Below are 19,994 nucleotides of genomic sequence, written 5' to 3' on the forward strand. Positions count from 1 at the left end.
ATAAGACCAGCACTTGGACTTATATACCGCTTAACACAGGGCTTTACGGTCCCTTCTAAGCCGTTTACAGAGTCAGCCTCTTGCCCCAACAATCTGGCTCCTCCTTTTACCCACCTGGGAAGGACAAAGGGCTGAATCAACCTTGAGCCGGTCAGGATCGAACTCCTGGCAGTGGGCAGTTAGCCTGCAATACTGCATGCCAACCACTGCACCACCACGGCACCTTCCTTCCTTCCTTCCCTTTCCTCCCTCTCTTCGCACTTAGCAATAGCACTTAAGACATATATACCATTTTACAGCTCTCTCTAAGGGTTTACAGAGTCAGCCTATGGCCCCCAACAATCTGGGTCCTCATTTTACCACCCTCAGAAGGACGGAAGGCTGAGTCAATCTTTAGAAGGAAGGAAGGAAGGGACGAAGGGAGGGAGAGGGAGGAAAGAAGGAAGGAGGGAAGAAGAAAATGGGAAAGGCAGGAAGGTAGCAAAAGCACTTATATACCGCTTCACAGTGCTTTACGACCCTCTCTAAGCGCTTTACAGAGTCAGCCTGTTGTCCCCCCAACAATCTGGGTCCTCATTTTAACCACCTGGAAGGATGGAAGGCTGAGTCCACTTTGAGCCGGTCAGGATCGAACTCCTGGCAGTGGGCAGAGTCAGCCTGCAATGCTGCATTATGACAACTGGGCCACCCAGTTTGCTTCCTTGGCTCCTTCCTTCCCTCCCCAGTGATCCCACTTTAAGTCTAAGTCTTATACTGCTTCACAGCCCCCTCTAAGCGGTTTACAGAGTCGGCCCACGGTCCCCGACAATCCGGGTCCTCATTTTACCGAACTCTGAAGGACGGAAGGCTGAGTCCACCTTGAGTCCTTCGGGATCGAACGGCTGGCAGTGGGCAGAGTCAGCCTGCAGTACCGCCTTCTAACCACCGGGCAGGGCTCCGTACGGCGAAAACTCCACAAAGTTTGCGCTCCCTGCCTCTTCTCGTTCCTCAACCCAGCGAGGCGGAGAAAGAGGGGGGGAAGAAAAAATAAAAAAAATAAAATAAAAGCAAAGAAATAAAAAAAAGAAGGATGGACCAAAGATCGGCGGTCTTTTTCTGTTCTTTTTTTTCATTAAAAAACAACCCTTTATATATTCATTTCGTGTCTGTGGAAATCACAGGATTCCAGGCGAGAGGTGGGAGAAGGGTGGGACAGGGAAGGCGCCGGGACGCAAAGGGAACATGGGGCCAATACAAACGTACCGGGTGTGTGTGTGTGTGGCGGTGGGGGGCTGCCCCCGCCCCGAAGTTCATCATTCTCGAGGGAGCGAAGGAGGGGAGGAGAGGGGAGGGTGGGGGGAAGAGTTCTCAGGAAGGACATGACCTAGAACGCCATCTACTGCGCGGCTTTTGAGAAGCATCACGGAAACGCCGGGCATCGCAACAATCCGGGGGAAGGCGCCCATTTCTCGCGTGGGGGTAGGGACGGGGGGTGGGTGGAGGGGCCCCTTTCGGCCGCTTTCAACTCTCGTCGTCTTCATCCGCCGAGTCCGACTCGGGCTGGACTGCGCTTCGCTCCGTCCCCGCCTGGTCTGTCTCGGGATAGTCTTGCGCTCTGCGGAGATCCCAGGGAAGGGAGGAAGAAAAGGGGCGGGCAGAGAGAGAGAGAGAGAGATCAGGGCGGGAAGAACGGCAGGGAAACGGTGATCGGAAGACACTTTCCTTAAAGTGGGAATGGTCTTCTTGGAGGCCGGGGAAGTGGAGGGCAGTTTACGAGATATTCTCTCCCTCCCTCCTTTCTCCTTCCTTCTTCCCCTCCCTCTTCATTCCTCCCTCCCTCTCCTTCACCACTCTATTTTCCTTCCTTCCATCCCTTTACTTATTCTTTCCTTCTTTCTTCCATGCCTCCCTTCTTCCCCTTCTTTCCTCCATAAAGAATTCTCTTCTACTTCTCCTTCCCCCTCTTTCCTTCCACCTTCTCTCTCCTCCCTCCCTCCCTCTGCGCCCTTCCCTCTTCCTTCCTTCCCTTTCTTCCTGCCTCCCCCTCCTTCCTCCATTCCTCCCTCTCCTACTTTTCCTTCCTTCCTCCTTCCTTTTCTCTCTCCTTCTTCCTTCCTTCCTTCCTTCCTTCCTTCCTTCCTTCCTTCCTTCCTCCCTCCCTCTCCTTCTTTTCCTTCCTTTTTTCTCTCCTTCCTCCCTTCCTTCCTCCCCCTCCCCCTTCCCCCTCTCATGTGCCTGCCTGCCTGCCAGCCACCCGGACCGACTTACTTGTTGTGGGTGTCCTCGGGCGACGTCCCCCTCTTGCCATCTCCCGAAGTCCAGTCTTCCCCTTGGCCTTTATCCTCCGTCCCCGCTTCACCTTTCTGGCTGGCTGATTCCCCGTTCACAGGCGCCGGGAGATCTGGAAGAGGAAGAGAAAAGGATAAGACCAGACGAGGGACCAAGCAAAGGGCTGGATTTTTTCCTCCCCTCGGCAACTGTCTTGGGCTGCTTCTCAGGGTGGGGACCGGGAGGCAAGTTGAAAAGCCAGGAGCGCAACCGCCTCTCCTTTTCCAAGGGACAGGGACGCAAATCCCATCCATCTCACGGTTTTCAGAATCGTGGGACTGCCCAACGTTTCCTGGATTTCACGAATCTTTGGATTTAGGAGCCCTGGGGCGCAGTGGGCAGAATGCAATATTGCAGGCTACTTCTGCTGACTGCCGACTGTCAGCAGTTCAATCCTGACTGGCTGAAGGCTGACTCAGCCTTCTGTCGTTTTGGGGTCGGTAAAAGGAGGACCCAGATTGTTGGAGGCCAGAGGCTGACTAGCTCAGAGAGGGCTGTAAAGCACTGTGAAGCAGTATATAAGTTGACGTGCTATTGCTACCTACCTACCTACCTAATCTATCATCTCTCTCCTTATCTACGGTATCTATCATCTCTCTCTCTCTTTCTCTCTCTTTCTCTCTCTCTCTCTCTCAAGAGCTCTGGTGGTGCAGTGGTAGGTATGTAGCATTGCAGGCTGACTCTGCCCACTCCCAGGAGTTCAATCCTGACCAGCTCAAGGTTGACTCAAACCTTCCACCCTTTCCAAGGTCAGTCAAATGAGGACCCAGATTGTTGGGGGCAAGAGGCTGACTCTGTAATTGCTTAGAGAGGGCCGTAAGGCATTACAAAGCGGTATATAAGTGCTACTGCTATCATCCACCCATCCATCCGCTTACATACCTACCTATCTACTTATCGTCTCCCCCCGCCCCCATCTATCGTCTATTCCCTACAATCTCTCCTTCTCCCTCTCTTCTCTTGCACTCTGGTTGGAATGCAGTACTGCAGGCCAATTTTGCCCACCGCCGGCAGTTCAATTCTAACCGGCTCAAGGTGGACTCAGCCTTTCGTCCTTCCGAGGTTGGTTAAAATGAGGATCCAGCTTGTTGCGGGGGACGGCAGAGGCTGAATCTGTAAACTGCTTGGAGAGGGGCCGTAAAAGCACTGTGAAGTGGTATATAAGTCTAAGCGCTCGTGCGATACCCTCCGGGGACGGGCCTTACCAGCGTTCTCCTCCTCCTCCTCTCTCTGCTCGTTCTCCGTTTCTCCCGCTGGCAATTTCTCCTTCTCTTTGTCCCCTTCCTCCTTCTCCTTCTCCACCTCAGCTCTGTGCACCTTCTGGTTGGGCCCAGTTTTTGGGCCCAGGACGCGAGATTTCAGGCACGTGTAGACTTCGGCGGCTTTCCCCATCACATCCTTGTTCGCTTTGTAACGTCGAATCTGAGGATGGCCAAAAGAAAAAGGAGGAAAGTTCAAGTTGGGGCAGCCTGGAAGGACAGCCTCGAAAGGGCTCCCCGGAGGGCAGCTATCCGAACCCTTCAGGCTCCGTCGATTAGGATGGTTTCTGAAGTCTACCCACCCTGGTTCAGATCGGTTTTAGCTGAAGTGGGTTTTGCTGGACTTAGCCAGCGTCGCTCAGCCAATAAATGTCTATGGAAATTCTCGATCATCCAGGCCAAAAGGCAAAACGATTTTCTAAGAAAAAAAACCAAAAAACCCCTGAGAATCTCCACTTGCCCTTTTTTGGAATGAGTCGCCCAATAAACCACACTGAGAAAAATGAGCGCGATGTTCAAAGCTAGCCGGATTCAATTAACCACCATGTTATCAAGTTAACATCTGCAGCGATTCGGTTCACCACTGTGGCCAGAAATGTAAAACGGGGCAAAGCTCCCTTAACAAAATGTTTAATGATGAACAGAGGAATAAGACGCCGTCTCTTATTCCTTCAAGCCAAAATTGTGTCAACTTAACCCGAAGATAAATCAGACGTAGCCATGCCGATGTTCACCCACAGAGGACTTGGAACTCTGCGGTTTTCCAAAATCCACAACGGAAAGCGGGGAAGTAGTCCTTGACTCACGACAATGGAGCCTCAAATTTCTCTTGCTACCGTTTCCCCGAAAATACCACCTACCATGAAAGTCCTAGCTTGATTTTGACACGTGTGCCTAATATAAGCCCCACTCACAAAATAAGCCCTAATTAAGATCCCGCCCACTCCAGGGTGCACAGGTGAAAATTAGGATGGGGATGGGGGTTGGAGCTGCCCTACTACTTACCTTTGGACAGGTGTAGTCAGGCCTCGCACACCCCGACACCCTGCTTTGCCGGCCCATTTCTTCTGCAGCTGGCAAGGCTGGCCAGGCTTTCCTGAAGGCTTTTGGAGCTGATAAGAAAGCTCTGGATCGATCCAAAGCTGCTTTATCGGCTGCAGAGGCCTTCAGGAAAGCTTTGCCGGCCACAGAAGAAATTCCTGAAGGCCTCTGACCGCGAAAAGGAGGCTGAGGACGATATGCGCAAATGAGGTTAGTCAGTGGATGAGATCCCCCGAAAATAAGACCGGGTGCCTTTTTTGGTGGCCCCAAAAAAAGATGACAGTGCCTTATTTTCGGGGAGTGCCTTATTTTCATGGTAAGTGAAACATGCGTTGAGTTTTGCCACGTTTTACAACCTTTCTCGCCACGGTTAAGTGAACCGCTGCAATGGGTAAGTTGGCAACGCTGTTGGAATCTGGCTTCTCCGTGGACCTTGCTTGACAAGATCTCTCAACTTAACCCACCTCACAGGGTTGTTGTTCTAGGGAAAACGGGAGGAGCTCAAAGTCCAGGTAGTCCTCAACTTACGACAATTGAAACGCCCAACCTTTCTGTTGCTAAGGGAGACCTTTGCTTTTGCTCCATTTTACGGCTTTTCTTGCCCCCACTGTCGAAGTGAATTGTGGCCGTTGTTAACTTAGTCACGCGGTTCTTGAGCGAAATGGGCTTCCCCGTTGCCTTTGCTCCTCAAAAGGTCGCAAAAGGGGATCGCAGGACACGCCGACCATCATAAATAGGAGCCGGCTGTCAAGCATCTGGATTTTGGTTCACGTGACCACGGAGATGCTCCAAAGGTCGTTAAGTGTGAAAAACTGGCTACAAGCCCCCCTTGTTTTTTTCAGGAATGTTGTAACACTGGACGCTAAATGAAGTGCTGTAAGTTGAGGACTACCTGTACAAGCAGAGGGGAGGGGGTGAGTTGGCAGAAGGAAGGGAGAGAAAAGAGCTACCCCCACTCCTCTCGCTCTCCGTGGCACCACAAACCTTTTTCAGCGTAGCCACCACGTCGGTGTGCTTCTGCAGGATCTGTGAAGTGACTTGCAAGCTGCCCAGCTCTTCTAACGCACTCAAACACCTCTTGATGTCCTAAAGGGAAAGGAGGGGATCAGGTGAGCTGACGGCCCCAGGTGGGTGGGCTGAAGTGGTTTAAACCAGGGGTGTCCAACCTTGGCAACTTTAAGACTTGTGGACTTCAACTCCCAGAATTCCTCAGCCAGCAAAGCTGGCTGAGGAATTCTGGGAGTTGAAGTCCACAAGTCTTAAAGTTGCCAAGGTTGGACACCCCTGGTTTAGACAGTCTCCGGAAGAGCATTTCTGGCAGCGAATGAGATTGCAGGGAGGGAGGGAGGGAGGGAGGGAGGGAGGGAGGGGCACAGGTGCAATGCTAGCAAATCCTTCAGGCTTGATGACAAGAGATTCCGGCCTCCGATCACAAGAGGGACACAAAGCAGAAAAAATATACCTGGATGTTCAGGTGTCCTTCAAGAACGAAGGCAGCGCTTCTCAATCCCGGCTATTTGAAGAGGTGCGGATTTCAATTCCCGGAACTCTGGGAGTTGAAGTCCACCCATCTTAAAGCCTGCTGGAAGGGGAATTCTGGGAGTGGAAGTCCACCCATCTTAAAGCCTACTGGAAGGGGGATTCTGGGAGTTGAAGTCCACCCATCTTAAAGCCTGCTGGAAGGGGAATTCTGGGAGTGGAAGTCCACCCATCTTAAAGCCTGCTGGAAGGGGAATTCTGGGAGTGGAAGTCCACCCATCTTAAAGCCTGCTGGAAGGGGAATTCTGGGAGTTGAAGTCCACCCATCTTAAAGCCTGCTGGAAGGGGAATTCTGGGAGTTGAAGTCCCCCCCCCCATCTTAAAGGATGCTGACTGGAGAATTATCGGAGTCAAAGGTCACCCATCTTAAAGCATACCAGCTGGGGAATTCTGGGAGTGGAAGTCCATCCATCTTAAAAGTCACCATGATTGAGAAGCGCTGGCTTAAAGGAACTCCGAGTATCACCTGCCCCATTTCTAATTGGGAGGAAGCGGGTTTGAAGCTCATGTGAATGAGCCAACTCGGGAAGGAAATATATCCGAAGTCTGATCCAGGGAAGCGATGCTCACCCCCCCACACCCCCTCTATCCCCCTTGATGGATGGAGTAGAGCAAGAAATAAAAGCCCAGAGGAAAATCCCTTTGAACTGGTCAGCCTCAATTCTCCTGCCCCCGGAACTGGAAGCAAAGCAAGGAAAGTGAGCTTCCAACGGTCAGGCGGAGTGGTTTTTGTTTTTAATTTATTAGAATCTTTGGGGCTTCATAACTCAAGGCAGCAAACATATATAATGCTCCTTCCTCCTATTTTAACCACGACCCTGTGAGGTGGGTTGCACTGAGAAGGAGGGAACGGCCCAACGTCACCCAGCTGGCTTTCGAGTCTAAGGCGGGACTAGAACTCGCCTCTCCTAGCAATTGGTCAAGAACCTAGCTGGTTTTTGGGGGGGGGGGTTGTGGCCAAGGCGGGACTAGAACTCACTGTCTCCTGATGATTCGTGCAAAAATCACACAGCCTAAGGCGGGACTAGAATTCTCCATCGCCCAATGATTGGCCCAGAGTCACCCAGCTGGCTTTCCTGCCTAAGGCGGGACTAGAATTCTCCATCGCCCAATGATTGGCCCAAAGTCACCCGGCTGGCTTTCCTGCCTAAGGCGGGACTAGAATTCTCCATCGCCCAATGATTGGCCCAAAGTCACCCGGCTGGCTTTCCTGCCTAAGGCGGGACTAGAATTCTCCATGGCCCAATGATTGGCCCAAAGTCACCCGGCTGGCTTTCCTGCCTAAGGCGGGACTAGAATTCTCCATCGCCCAATGATTGGCCCGGAGTCACCCGGCTGGCTTTCCTGCCTAAGGCGGGACTAGAATTCTCCATCGCCCAATGATTGGCCCAAAGTCACCCGGCTGGCTTTCCTGCCTAAGGCGGGACTAGAATTCTCCATCGCCCAATGATTGGCCCAAAGTCACCCAGCTGGCTTTCCTGCCTAAGGCGGGACTAGAATTCTCCATCGCTCAATGATTGGCCCAGAGTCACCCAGCTGGCTTGTCTGCCTAAGGCGGGACTAGAATTCTCCATCGCCCAATGATTGGCCCGGAGTCACCCAGCTGACTTTCCTGCCTAAGGCGGGACTAGAATTCTCCATCGCCCAATGATTGGCCCAGAGTCACCCAGCTGGCTTTCCTGCCTAAGGAGGGACTAGAACTCTCTGTCTCCTGGTGACTGTCCCAAAGTCACCAGCCAGCATTCACGCCTAAGGTGGGACTAGATTTCTCCATCTCCTGGTGACCAGCCCAAAGTCACTGAGGCAGTATTGTGCCTGAGGCAAGACTAGAACTCACCGTCTCCTGGCTCCTAGGCCCGGTAACTTAACCACTAGACCAAACTGGCTCCAAACTGCTTACCGGATTGTCCACTTTGAGGGCAAACTTGATCTCGCTGTGCAATTTTTGGAGCTTCTCTTCCACTGTTGGCTCTGCAACAGGAGGAACGGTATTTTAAAAGTCTGCCCTGCCAGCCTGAACGGGATTCCCACAGCAGCTGCGTTTACTGGCGTGGTGTATCTCCTGCTCTAGGTCCAGGCAATCAAAGGGGCCCTGCCTCCTCTGCTTTTGCACCCTTGAGTAACCCCCTTGTAAGGTAGGCCAGCCTTGGGGAAAGGAAGCTCAACGGTAGAAGGAATCTTGCAATGTCCCAGAGATCTGGCAGACTGTCAAGAGGCTGAATGGAGATGATGTAACGGCAATAGCAGCAGCGCTTAGACTTCTATACCTCTCCACAGCGCTCCATAGCCTTATTTAAGCAATTTACAGAGTCAGCCTATTGCCTCCCCCCCACACCCAACAATCTGGGTCCTCATTTTACCAGCCTCAGAAGGACGGAAGGCTGAGTCAACCCTGCACTGGTCAGGATCCAACTGCTGGCAGTGGGCAGAGTTAGCCTGCAATACTGCATTCTGACCACGGAGCGGCTCGTGCTATTGGATTGCTGCACCGAGCAAGGGTGAGACTGGATGACCTTAATGGATAGTATACCAGGCTGAAAGCAACTGGCTGCAGGCAATGCTCCAATTCCCTTTCGGGGGGCCTCTGAAGCTTCCCACGAAGCACAATTTTTTCCCAACGCGAGGAAAGCGAAGACTGAAAGTATTTTGAAAAATGACATGATAGCAGCCTTCCAAAATTTTGAGGGGCTGCCACAGAGCGGAGGGAGTCAAGCTATTCTCCAAGGCCCCTGAAGGCAGGAGAAGAAGAAGCAACGGATGGAAACTGATCCAGGAGAGAAGCAGCCTGGAACTAAGGAGAAATTTCGCGACAGGGAGAACGATTAACCAGTGGAACCACCTGCCTCCAGAAGTTGTAAATCAGAGGTCTTCAAACTTGACAGATTTAAGACTTGTGGACTTCAACTCCCAGAATTCCTCCTCTCAGTCATGTTAGCTCAGGAATTCTGGGAATCCCCAAGCCTTAAACTTGCCAAGTTTGAAGACCCTTGTTGTAAATGCTCCAACACTGGAGGTTTTTAAGGAGAGACCGGACAGCCATCTGTCTGGAATGGGATAGGGTCTCCTGCTTGAGAAGGGGGTTGGACTAGAAGACCTCCAAGGTCCCTTCCGACTCTTCTTCTGTGTTTTCTGCTCTGTCAGGTGTCAGCTTAGTGTGCAAAAGGAGGAAGGTCAGCAATGAAGAGTCAGCCTGGGCCTTATGGCTGGAATCTATGAGTTATGGCTGCTGTTACGTAAAGAAGAGAAATGAAGAGGATTAGGGGATTGGTGGTTAAAACGTAGGATGAACGGTCGCTGGAATTGGATAAGTCTAGTTGAATGAAAAGAAGGACCAGGGGAGACATGATAGCAGTCTTCCAGTATCTCAGGGGCTGCCCCAAAGAAGAGGGAGTCAAGCTATTCTCCAAAGCACCCAGAAGGCAGGACAAGAAGCAGTAAGGATGGAAACTAATGAACGAGATAAGCAACCTAGAACTAAGGAGGAATTTCCTAACAGTGAGGACAATCAACCAGTGGAACTACCTGCCTCCAGAAGTTGTGGGAGCTTCATCACTGGAGGCTTTTAAGAAGAGACTGGGCGGCCATTTGTCTGAAGTGGTGTAAGGTGTCCTGCCTGAGCAGGGGATTGGACTAGATGACCCCAAAGCTCTCTTCCCACCTTGCTCTTCTGTTAAGGCCCAACCTCTGTCGACGTGGAGGCCAGGCCATCAGCTCTATGACTTATACCTTGCAAACGCCACTCCTCCCCCAGTAAGTGACGCTCAAGGCCCTCGACCCAAAGACTGTCCCCCTCCTGCTATTTATTTTATTTTTTTACCTTTTTTCTTCTCCACTTTTCTTTCCGGCAGATCAGGCTTTTTCCTGCCTCGTTCGGATTTTAGAGACCTACAGACACCAAAAAAAAAGGCCAAGATATGAAAGTATCCCAGATTTGCTCCGGCCCTCCCTGCAAGCTGTGGGGAACTGGCAGGCTCCCAGCTCTACTCTTTTGACCTTCTGGATTCAAGAGGAGATGCCCGTCCTCCTGCCGCGGGAACGGCTGCCAGCAGAACTGCCAATCAGATGCCCCACCTTGCAGGGGGCATTGAAGACACGGGTGAGGAACGGAATCCCGCGAGCTCGCCGGGCCAATCAGAACACAGCCAAGCCCCCAACCAATGAGAACACATCCCCATCCAATCAAAACCCAGCCAAGCCCCCACCCAATCAAGTCACACACCCACTAGCAGTTAAAAGGAAGCAGCTGCAAGCTCACATTACTCCGAGAAGCACAGAGCTGAAGACACAAGCCTGAAGATGACGAATGAGACTTTGTCGAAACGTCGCCTAGATACTTCCAATTTTACGTGTGAGAAAACCCGAATAACCAAAGATACACACGCACACACACGTATGTATGTATGTATATATATATATATATATATATATGTATGTATGTATGTATGTTTTCGTAGATTTTCACGGGTACAGGTATGTAGGTCTAGGTGTGTTCGGGTCTTTTCCCGTGTAAGATTAAGAGTATCTTGGCGACGTTTCGGCGAGGTCCCAGTCGCCATCCTCAGGCTGGTGCTTTCGGCTTCGTGCCGATCACATACTGCTTGCACTGGCACGAAGCACGATACAGAAGCCTGATGATGGCAGGTGAGATTCTGCCGAAATGTTGCTACAACTTTAAAAGCACAACTACAATGACGTGGGAAAATACCTGAACAAAGCTGAATACCATACATGTAAGTACCTGCAAAAACTTAAGAAAACACACACACACACACATATATATATATTTGTTTTCGTAGATTTTCACAGGTACGCTCCTCCACTACATCAAAGGCACCACAGACAAAATCAGCAAAATTCTCCACAAACACAATATCAGGACAGCCTTCGGCACTGACCAAAAAATAGCCAACATCCTAAGAAACCCCAAAGACAAGATCCAGCTAGAAAACCAAGGAGTTTATGAAATACCATGCAACAATTGCCCAGCCACATACATTGGACAAACCAACCGGAGAATAAATGAACGCATCGCAGAACACAAAAACGCAGTCAGAAGATAAGAAAATACTTCCTCCCTCTTCCAGCACCTTAAAGCCACAGGACATGAAATTAATTTCGAAGGAACCAAATAAATATCCAACACTGAACACTCCAGCAAGACAATAATCAAGGAAGCCATCGAGATAGAGAAACACCCCCATAACATGAATAGACGGGACGACACCTCCTGCCTACCAGACATCTGGAAGCTAGCCCTCACCAACAAACGAGTCCCAGCCACGAAAACCAACACCAGACCCAAAACAACACGGGACACCACCGCCAATCCCCCTCATCAGATCCAGGCCCATGCCCATCCTATAAACGGAGGACAACCGCAATCCAGAAAACAGACCATGGCTGCTTCGTCAGCTGTCGCACCCCACCGACCCCAAAACCAAACAAGATGACACACGCCAAGAACACAGACCCAGACCCCAAACTCGAAGCCAGACTAAAACCCAAAATGCTACATCACAGCCACCCGCTCAGGACATCACATCAGAAAACTCAGGAAATTACACCACAAGAACTCAAGTAGTTGCAACACAGCAAATGACCCAGGATATCACAGCAATAAATCTCGCAAGCCCATCACACAACCCATTACCCAAGCTGTTAACAACGCGAGAGGCTAATGGAAAAAAGATCACAACACCACAAACGACCCAGGAGATTACAGCACAAGATCCAGGATATCTCCACAACAAAACTCACAAGGCCATCACACAGCCCATTATACCAACATCAACTCCATCAACCAATCAAGAGGCAGCAGTGCAGCCAACCAGCCCAGCACACCAGCCCCCCCCCACCAGTATTTATAGAGAGACGGCAGCTCCGATCACACACTGCTTGCACTGGCACGAAGCCGAAAGCGCCAGCCTGAGGATGGCGAGTGGGACCTCGCTGAAACGTCGCCAAGATACTCTCAATCTTACATGGGAAAAGACCCGAACACTCCAAGACCTGTATATGTGTGTGTGTGTGTGTGTGTGTGTGTGTGTGTGTGTGTGTTTTCTTAAGTTTTCGCAGGTATTTATATGTATGGTATTCAGCTTTGTTCGGGTATTTTCCCACGTCATTATAGTTGTGCTTTTAAAGTTGTACCAACGTTTCGGCAGAATCACATCTGCCATCATCAGGCTTCTGTATAGTGTTTGTCTGTCAGTCAGACTTTGACAGCCGTTTCTGTTTTAAATTTGGGGCTAGCCTACTGTAGTGCCAGAATGGTTTTTTCTTCATCCTAACTGGTTGGGAGTCTTGGTCTCTGTTTATTGGTCTTGGAGTTTGCTGTGTTCAGCTTGATTGGTGTTTCTAATAACTTCTGTTTTGTAGCATTTTTTTGTCTTGATTGGCTGGCAACATTGTGTTTCCTGTATTGGAGGCTTTTAGTGCGGCTTGGCTTCGGGTAAACGGACGGCTATCATTTGTTAGGAAGCTAGGTTTCATCTGGGTGCCTGGTTGGGGTGTGTTTGAGTTGGAGGTATCAGGGGGGATCTGTTTGTGCCCAGGTGTTTGCCTGGCTTGTGGTGTGGAGATTTTTTTTTGTTAGTGAGTGCAGGCTTCCAAATGATTGACAGTCTGGTGGAATCATCTCTTCTATTCATGCTTTCAGGTCTTTTTTCAATCTCTATGGCTTCTCTGATGATTCTGTGGCTGGGGTTTTCTATAGTGGCTAGGGTTTTGGTGCAATTGAAGTCGATGCTACGACCTGTGGCTTTCACGTGTTGGACTAGTGAGGATGTGTGTTCCAGCCTTTTGACTGCATTTTTGTGTTCCTCCAGGCGGGTACTTATTCTTCTATTGGTCTGTCCAATGTATGCGGCAGGGCACGATGCGCAGGGGACTTCATATATGCCTTGGTTTTCTAGGTCAATTTTATCTTTGGGGTTTCTAAGGACGGCTGCTATTTTCCTGTCTGTTTTGAAGGCAGTCTTGATGTGATGCCTGTGTAGTTATCTTGCTGATTTTGTCTGTAGTATCTCTTATGTAGGGCAGGACCTACGGAACAGCTTATATATATATAAAATAAATAAATGAGTTCTATTGCTACCGCATTTATATTGCTTCTAGGATTATGATTTCTGTATTCTGAGTTCTGGTTCTGGCTTCTGCTGCATGGGTATTGTATACATACATCATACTTTATATTATTATCTCTATATGTAAAAGCGAAAGACCCCTCACGCATCATCACAAAACCTCCAGAACCGTAAAGCCTACAAACTTGACATTGGGCACGTATCTTCCTCTTGGCTTCTAGGTGCTCACTAAGAAAAGATTTTTCGAAATGACCATCAGAGCATTAATATTTCCTATATTATTATTATTATTATTAACGCGCTCTGATGCTAAGGAGTTCTACTCCCCCTCCCCACCTGAAAAGAAATCTCTTCCAAATGCAAAACACAGGAGTTTCAGTTTCACAGCACCAAGCAGCTTTAGGACAGAACAGTTGAACTAAGCCACGCCCAGGCTCCTTGCTGTCTCCTCCTTGCTCACACAGCCAATACTGCTTCAGTTTCCAAACCGTCCTCAACTCTCTCACGCCCTGACAGGACGCTAGCCAGGTGAATTCCAACGGATGCTGGTAGGCAGAGGCAGAATTTTTCTCTCTCCTTATTTTCCTCCCCAAAACTTCAGCCCGAGCGCATAGTTTCGTAGCGAAGCACGGGTATCCAGCTAGTCCTTGATATTATTGTATATGAAGAAGTCCCTTCTATCAGTGAACCCTGCTGAATTAATTACTTGTGTGCTGGTTGGATTACTGCGAACTCTTAACAATCCCGCCCGTTCCCCACCATCCAGTCAGAGTCGAATAAGCGTCTTCGCTGAGAAGCGAAACGTCTTCGAAGAAAAACCAAGAAAGCCCAGTTGCCTCCTGGGACAACTCTAACCTGGATGACGGAGGATCTCCACAGAGGTGTTGAAAGTAAGCCTGCCGTGGGCACCGCCCTCACCTGTTCCGTGCCTTCTCATCCCCGTGGCCTCGTTTCTCCTTTTGGCTTGATTTCTTCAAATGGTCTGTGGATGGCTGCCTTTTCTTTTTCACCTGCGGGGTGGGAAGGAAAAACAGAAAAGACGCGGTCACCAAGCCCTACTCCACCCCCACAACTTTCCAGCCTGTAGAGAGACGGATGAATTGGATCCAAAATCCTCAGGAGCTGAGACATAGGCGGTCCTCGCCTTGCGGCAGTTCATTTAGCGACCGTTTTAACGTTACAAGCAAAAAATAAGGGACTCGGGACCGTTTTTCACACTGATGACGGTTTGCAGTGGTCGCGCGATCGGAATTGGCATGCTTGGCAAACCGGTCCATACGCACAAGGGCTGCATAAAAGGTGGGATTGCCGCTTGCGTCCGTCTGATGAGCAAACACCAGGGGGAATCCAGATTCACTTAACCACCGTGTGACTCACTTAACAACTGCAGGGATTCACTGAACAACGGTGTCAAGAAAAGGTTGTAAAATGGGGCAAACTCACTGAAAGTGGTTTTCATTCCTAAGGCGGGACTAGAACTCTCAGGCTCCTAGTGATTGGCCCAAAGTCACCCAGATGGTTTTCATTCCTAAGGTGAGACTAGAATTCTCAGGCTCCTAGTGATTGGCCCAACATTATCCAGCGTGCTTTCACTCCTAAGGTGGGACTAGAATTCTCAGGCTCCTAGTGATTGGCCCAAAATCATCCAGCATGCTTTCACTCCTAAGGTGGGACTAGAATTCTCAGGCTCCTAGTGATTGGCCCAACATTATCCAGCATGCTTTCACTCCTAAGGTGGGACTAGAATTCTCAGGCTCCTAGTGATTGGCCCAAAGTCACCCAGATGGTTTTCACTCCTAAGGTGGGACTAGAATTCTCAGGCTCCTAGTGATTGGCCCAACATTATCCAGCATGCTTTCACTCCTAAGGTGGGACTAGAATTCTCAGGCTCCTAGCGATTGGCCCAAAATCATCCAGCATGCTTTCACTCCTAAGGTGGGACTAGAATTCTCAGGCTCCTAGTGATTGGCCCAACATTATCCAGCAAGCTTTCACTCCTAAGGTGGGACTAGAATTCTCAGGCTCCTAGTGATTGGCCCAAAATCATCCAGCATGCTTTCACTCCTAAGGTGGGACTAGAATTCTCAGGCTCCTAGTGATTGGCCCAACATTAACCAGCATGCTTTCACTCCTAAGGCGGGACTAGAACTCTCAGGCTCCTAGTGATTGGCCCAAAGTCACCCAGATGGTTTTCATTCCTAAGGTGGGACTAGAATTCTCAGGCTCCTAGTGATTGGCCCAACATTATCCAGCATGCTTTCACTCCTAAGGTGGGACTAGAATTCTCAGGCTCCTAGTGATTGGCCCAAAATCATCCAGCATGCTTTCACTCCTAAGGTGGGACTAGAATTCTCAGGCTCCTAGTGATTGGCTCAACATCATCCAGCTGGCTTTCACTCCTAAGGTGGGACTAGAATTCTCAGGCTCCTAGTGATTGGCCCAACATTATCCAGCATGCTTTCACTCCTAAGGTGGGACTAGAATTCTCAGGCTCCTAGTGATTGGCCCAAAATCATCCAGCATGCTTTCATTCCTAAGGTGGGACTAGAATTCTCAGGCTCCTAGTGATTGGCCCAACATTATCCAGCATGCTTTCACTCCTAAGGTGGGACTAGAATTCTCAGGCTCCTAGTGATTGGCCCAAAATCATCCAGCATGCTTTCACTCCTAAGGTGGGACTAGAATTCTCAGGCTCCTAGTGATTGGCTCAACATCATCCAGCTGGCTTTCACTCCTAAGGTGGGACTAGAATTCTCAGGCTCCTAGTGATTGGCCCAACATTATCCAGCATGCTTTCACTCCTAAGGTGGGACTAGAATTCTCAGGCTCCTAGTGATTGGCCCAAAATCATCCAGCATGCTTTCACTCCTAAGGTGGGACTAGAATTCTCAGGCTCCTAGTGATTGGCCCAACATTATCCAGCATGCTTTCACTCCTAAGGTGGGACTAGAATTCTCAGGCTCCTAGTGATTGGCCCAAAATCATCCAGCATGCTTTCACTCCTAAGGTGGGACTAGAATTCTCAGGCTCCTAATGATTGGCTCAACATCATCCAGCTGGCTTTCACTCCTAAGGCGGGACTAGAACTCTCGGGCTCCTAGTGATTGGCCCAAAATCACCCAGCTGGCTTTTATGCCTAAGGCAGAATTAGAACTTCCTGTCTCCTGGTGATAGACCCAAAGTCACCCATCCAGCTTCCCTCCTTCATGTGACACTAAAATTCACTTGTCGACACCAAAGTGGCCCTCCAAATACAGGCCTGTGCACCAACCACACGCCAGAGCATTTTTGTGCTGCCATGGCTCCACAACTGAAGTTCTGGCTAAGATCCGGACCCTGGAGACCAGCCCCTCCCCGCTCACCTCTTTCTCTGCCTCCGAGTCCGAAGAAGAGGGGGCTGCCTTAAGCTGCCCCTTCTTGCTCCTCCTGGGGGTTTCGCTGTCCGCGCTGCTGTCGCTCTCCGCGCCCTCCGCCTCCTTCTCGGCTTTCTCCCGCTTCCGCTCCTTCTCCTCCCGCTCCTGTTCCCGCAACCGGCGCAGCTCCTGCTCCTGCTCGCGCTTCCGCTTCTCCTCCAGTTCTCGCCGGCGCTCCTCGTCCCGCCGTTTCCACTCGCTGATGCGATCCACGTCGCTGTCGCTGAGGGGGGGGGTGCAGAAGAGAGAGACAGGAGGGAGAGTCCAAAGGCATGGGGGAGTCTCAGCCGTTTTGCTTGCACGGAAGCTCAGCTCACGGCCCCCAATCCTCCCGGGACTTTGGAAAGTGCTATCCTGATGGGGCTCCTGGCCAGTGTTGTGGCCCGCCAGCGGCCAGCGGATCTGGCGGCAGATTCAGACAGTGAGGAGGGGTTGGGGAGAACAGTTGGAGTCTGGGGAAGGCACTGAGGAGGGCTCTGCGTCGGAGGCAGAGACGGGGCCGGGGTTGGTCTGACAGTTACCAGCTGCCTTTGGAATCGGAGATCAGTGGGGAAGAAGAACAGCTGGAGCCTGTTCCCAGTGTGCTCATGTGCAGAGCTGACAGATGAAGGGAACAGCTAAAGAACAAGGGTCGACTTGGGAGTAAAGGCTCAGGTGGATGGTGAATGGCCCCTCCCAGAGGTAATAAAAGAGGAGCGAAAGGGGAGTGGCGTTTGCAGGAGACAACTAGTTCAATTCATGAGGGTGAAGATCTGTTCCTGACTTCTTGCCAAGTAAGTGCTGCTACAGCATGGCGTTTGGAAGATATCGGCCTGGCAATTCTCCAAGCCTCATAAAGGTATGTAGCTGTGAAATCTCTTGACAGACTGTTTGCTGGGACTTTGCTGGAGAGGAATTCCCTTTAATTCCCTTTAACCTAAATAAAAAGAGTTTTATCGGGACGAGGAGTCTGCTTCATGGTCTCGGGAAGCCGAGGTCAGAACAGCCAGCTCCAAGGGGGGTGCAGGGGGGGACGACACACAAGGTCTCCATCTCTTACCTGTCGCTGCTGGAGGTGCTGGGAAGTCGCTCGAGTTTAGGTTTCCGGCCCCGGGGCTTGGGAGGCGGCTTTTCTGCAGCTGGGAGGGGAAGGAAGGAGATGGCCAGGGGTTTGGAAAGAGGGAACTTGTGGAAGTGCAGCCCTCCTGAATCCAGGCCTCCCCCTCCTCAGACACAGCAGAAGACGAGTGTGGAGAGATGGAGGGAATGAGGGAGGGAGGGAGGGGTCTGTTAACCGTGAAGCAAGCTAAGCAGGCGCTTAGGGCACCAGGCCCCAAGGCCCCCCCCACAAAGTTGAGAACATGGCTTCGTGGGGGACAGGAGGCACAAGGGAGAGGGGTACCAAGATCTGTCAGTGCTTAGGGCACCAGGGAGCCTTAATCTGCCACTGGAGGGAGGGGAGGAAGGAAGAGGGAGGAAGGCAGGAAGGCAAACAATGAAAAGAAATAACGGAGGGAGGGGAGGGAGGAAAAGAATGAAAGGAAGCAATGAAGGAAGGGCAGAAGGAGGGAGGGAGAGAAGGAAAGGAAGAGAGGAAGGAAAGGAAAGGAGGGAAGGAAAGAAAAAGGGAGGATGGAAAGAAAAAGGGAAAAGGAAAAGAAGAGAGGAAGAAGGGGAGGGAAGAAAAGAATGGAAGAAAGGAAGTAATGAAGGAATGGCAGAAGGAGGGGAGGAGGGAGGGAGGGAGAGAAGGAAGAGAGGAAGGAAAGGGAAGGAGGGAAGGAAGGAAAAAGGGAGGAGAGGGAGGATGGAAAGAAAAAGGGAAAAGGAAAAGAAGAGAGGGAGGGAGGAAAGGAGGAAAGTAAAGGAAGGAAGGGGAGAGAAAGGAAGGAAAGAGAAGAGAGGGAGAAGGAGAGAGAAGAAAAGAATGAAAGAAAGGAAGTAATGAAGGAAGGGCAGAAGGAGGGGCGGAGGGAGGGAGAGAAGGAAGAGAGGAAGGAAAGGGAAGGAGGGAAGGAAAGAAAAAGGGAGGATGGAAAGAAAAAGGGAAAAGGAAAAGAAGAGAGGGAGGGAGAGAGGAAAGGAGGAAAGTAAAGGAAGGAAGGGGAGAGAAAGGAAGGAAAGAGAAGAGAGGGAGAGATGGAGAGAAGAAAAGAACGAAAGAAAGGAAGTAATGAAGGAAGGGCAGAAGGAGGGGAGGAGGGAGAGAAGGAAAGGAAGAGAGGAAGGAAAGGGAAAGAGGGAAGGAAAGAATAATGGAAAAGGAAAAGAAGGGAGGGAGGGGGGAGGAAAGGAAAGGAAGGGAGCTGAGAGAAAGAAAGGAAAGAGAAGAGAGGGAGAAGGGGAGAGGAGAGAAGGAAGGAGATGGAGGAAGGAGGGAAAGAAAGGAAGGGAGGTGCCCCACGGCCCCCTCAGCCCAGCCCTGGCAGCCACCTGGGCTCCTGACCTGGCTTCCTGCCGCGGGGGGGCTTCTTGACGGATTCATCTGAGTTGGAGTCAGACTCGGACTTGGGAGTGAGTGGCCGGTTGCCCTCGCGGTTGTTGTCCTCCTCCTCCTCCTCCTCTTCCTCCTCCTCCTCGGAGTCTGCCTTGCTCTCCGAGTCGGAGGCCGATTCGATTTTCTGCTAACAGAGGAGCCGCCTTAGCGCACCAGAGGCAGCCGGATCACAGGCACCTTCCATCCTGCCAAATCGTCTCCTTGACAAAACCCAAAACCTACAATTCCTGGATCTGGGGTAAGCGGATGGCTGTAATCCGCGGTACATAGTCCTTAACTTATGACCAGAATCGGGGCCAGACTGTCCATTGCTAAGCTAGGCAGTTGCTCAGCGAGTCATACCTCAATCTACAACGTGACGGGTTGCCCTCGGCTTACGGCCACAATGGAGCCCGACGGGTCTGTCCCTGAAGCGGGGACGTTCGTTAAGTGAGCTTTGCCCCGTTTTACAACCTCCCTTAACAAACGCATTGCTTAACGACAAAGATGCTGGTCTCCTATGCCGTCGTAAGTTGAGGGCTACCCGTGTTTCCCCCGAAAAAAAGACCGGGTCTTATTTTCTTTTGGGCCCCCAAATAAACACTAGGACTTATTTTCTGGGAGGGGTGTTGTTTCCCCCCGTCCCCCAATATATGGGATCCCCACTGCTGTCAGGATTCCAGCAGTTACCCCCCAATTAAATCACACGAGTCTCGAGCCCAACTTCCAAAACTTCAAGAGGATTTATTGGGCGTTAACATGTCCGGCACTGCCTGGGTGTAGCCGACTCTGAGGCACACATAATTCCTTGTCACTCTTGACTCTGGTTTTCCCACTCACCCCCTGGGTGTATCCTAATTCATATATCCTCCGACGGGACACCTCCATAGCCCAG

The 19,994-nt window shown here is 50.9% G+C and overlaps 1 protein-coding gene across 2 annotated transcripts in view; it reads right to left on the minus strand.

Annotated features, from left to right (window-relative positions):
- Positions 1-1,083: 1,083 nt before the first annotated feature.
- HDGFL2 (HDGF like 2) overlaps positions 1,084-19,994 on the minus strand; it is a 42,603-nt gene continuing 23,692 nt past the window's right edge. Inside the window, exons 7-16 of one of the 2 annotated variants that reach the window (XM_026720360.2) lie at positions 19,070-19,244; positions 17,684-17,762; positions 16,594-16,867; positions 14,150-14,241; positions 9,964-10,031; positions 8,047-8,117; positions 5,592-5,693; positions 3,513-3,729; positions 2,248-2,380; positions 1,084-1,594 (exon numbers count right to left, since the gene is read on the minus strand). In XM_026720360.2, the coding sequence (XP_026576145.1) occupies positions 1,501-1,594; positions 2,248-2,380; positions 3,513-3,729; positions 5,592-5,693; positions 8,047-8,117; positions 9,964-10,031; positions 14,150-14,241; positions 16,594-16,867; positions 17,684-17,762; positions 19,070-19,244 (1,305 nt within the window). In that variant the 3' untranslated portion in view covers positions 1,084-1,500. Of the gene's footprint in view, positions 1,595-2,247; positions 2,381-3,512; positions 3,730-5,591; positions 5,694-8,046; positions 8,118-9,963; positions 10,032-14,149; positions 14,242-16,593; positions 16,868-17,683; positions 17,763-19,069; positions 19,248-19,994 lie in introns of both variants that reach the window. The other variant, XM_026720359.2, reaches the window with a different exon arrangement.

Source organism: Pseudonaja textilis, chromosome 1, assembly GCF_049901715.1.
Source record: "Pseudonaja textilis isolate UNSWEBS1 chromosome 1, rPseTex1.2, whole genome shotgun sequence".
Taxonomy (NCBI): domain Eukaryota; kingdom Metazoa; phylum Chordata; class Lepidosauria; order Squamata; family Elapidae; genus Pseudonaja; species Pseudonaja textilis.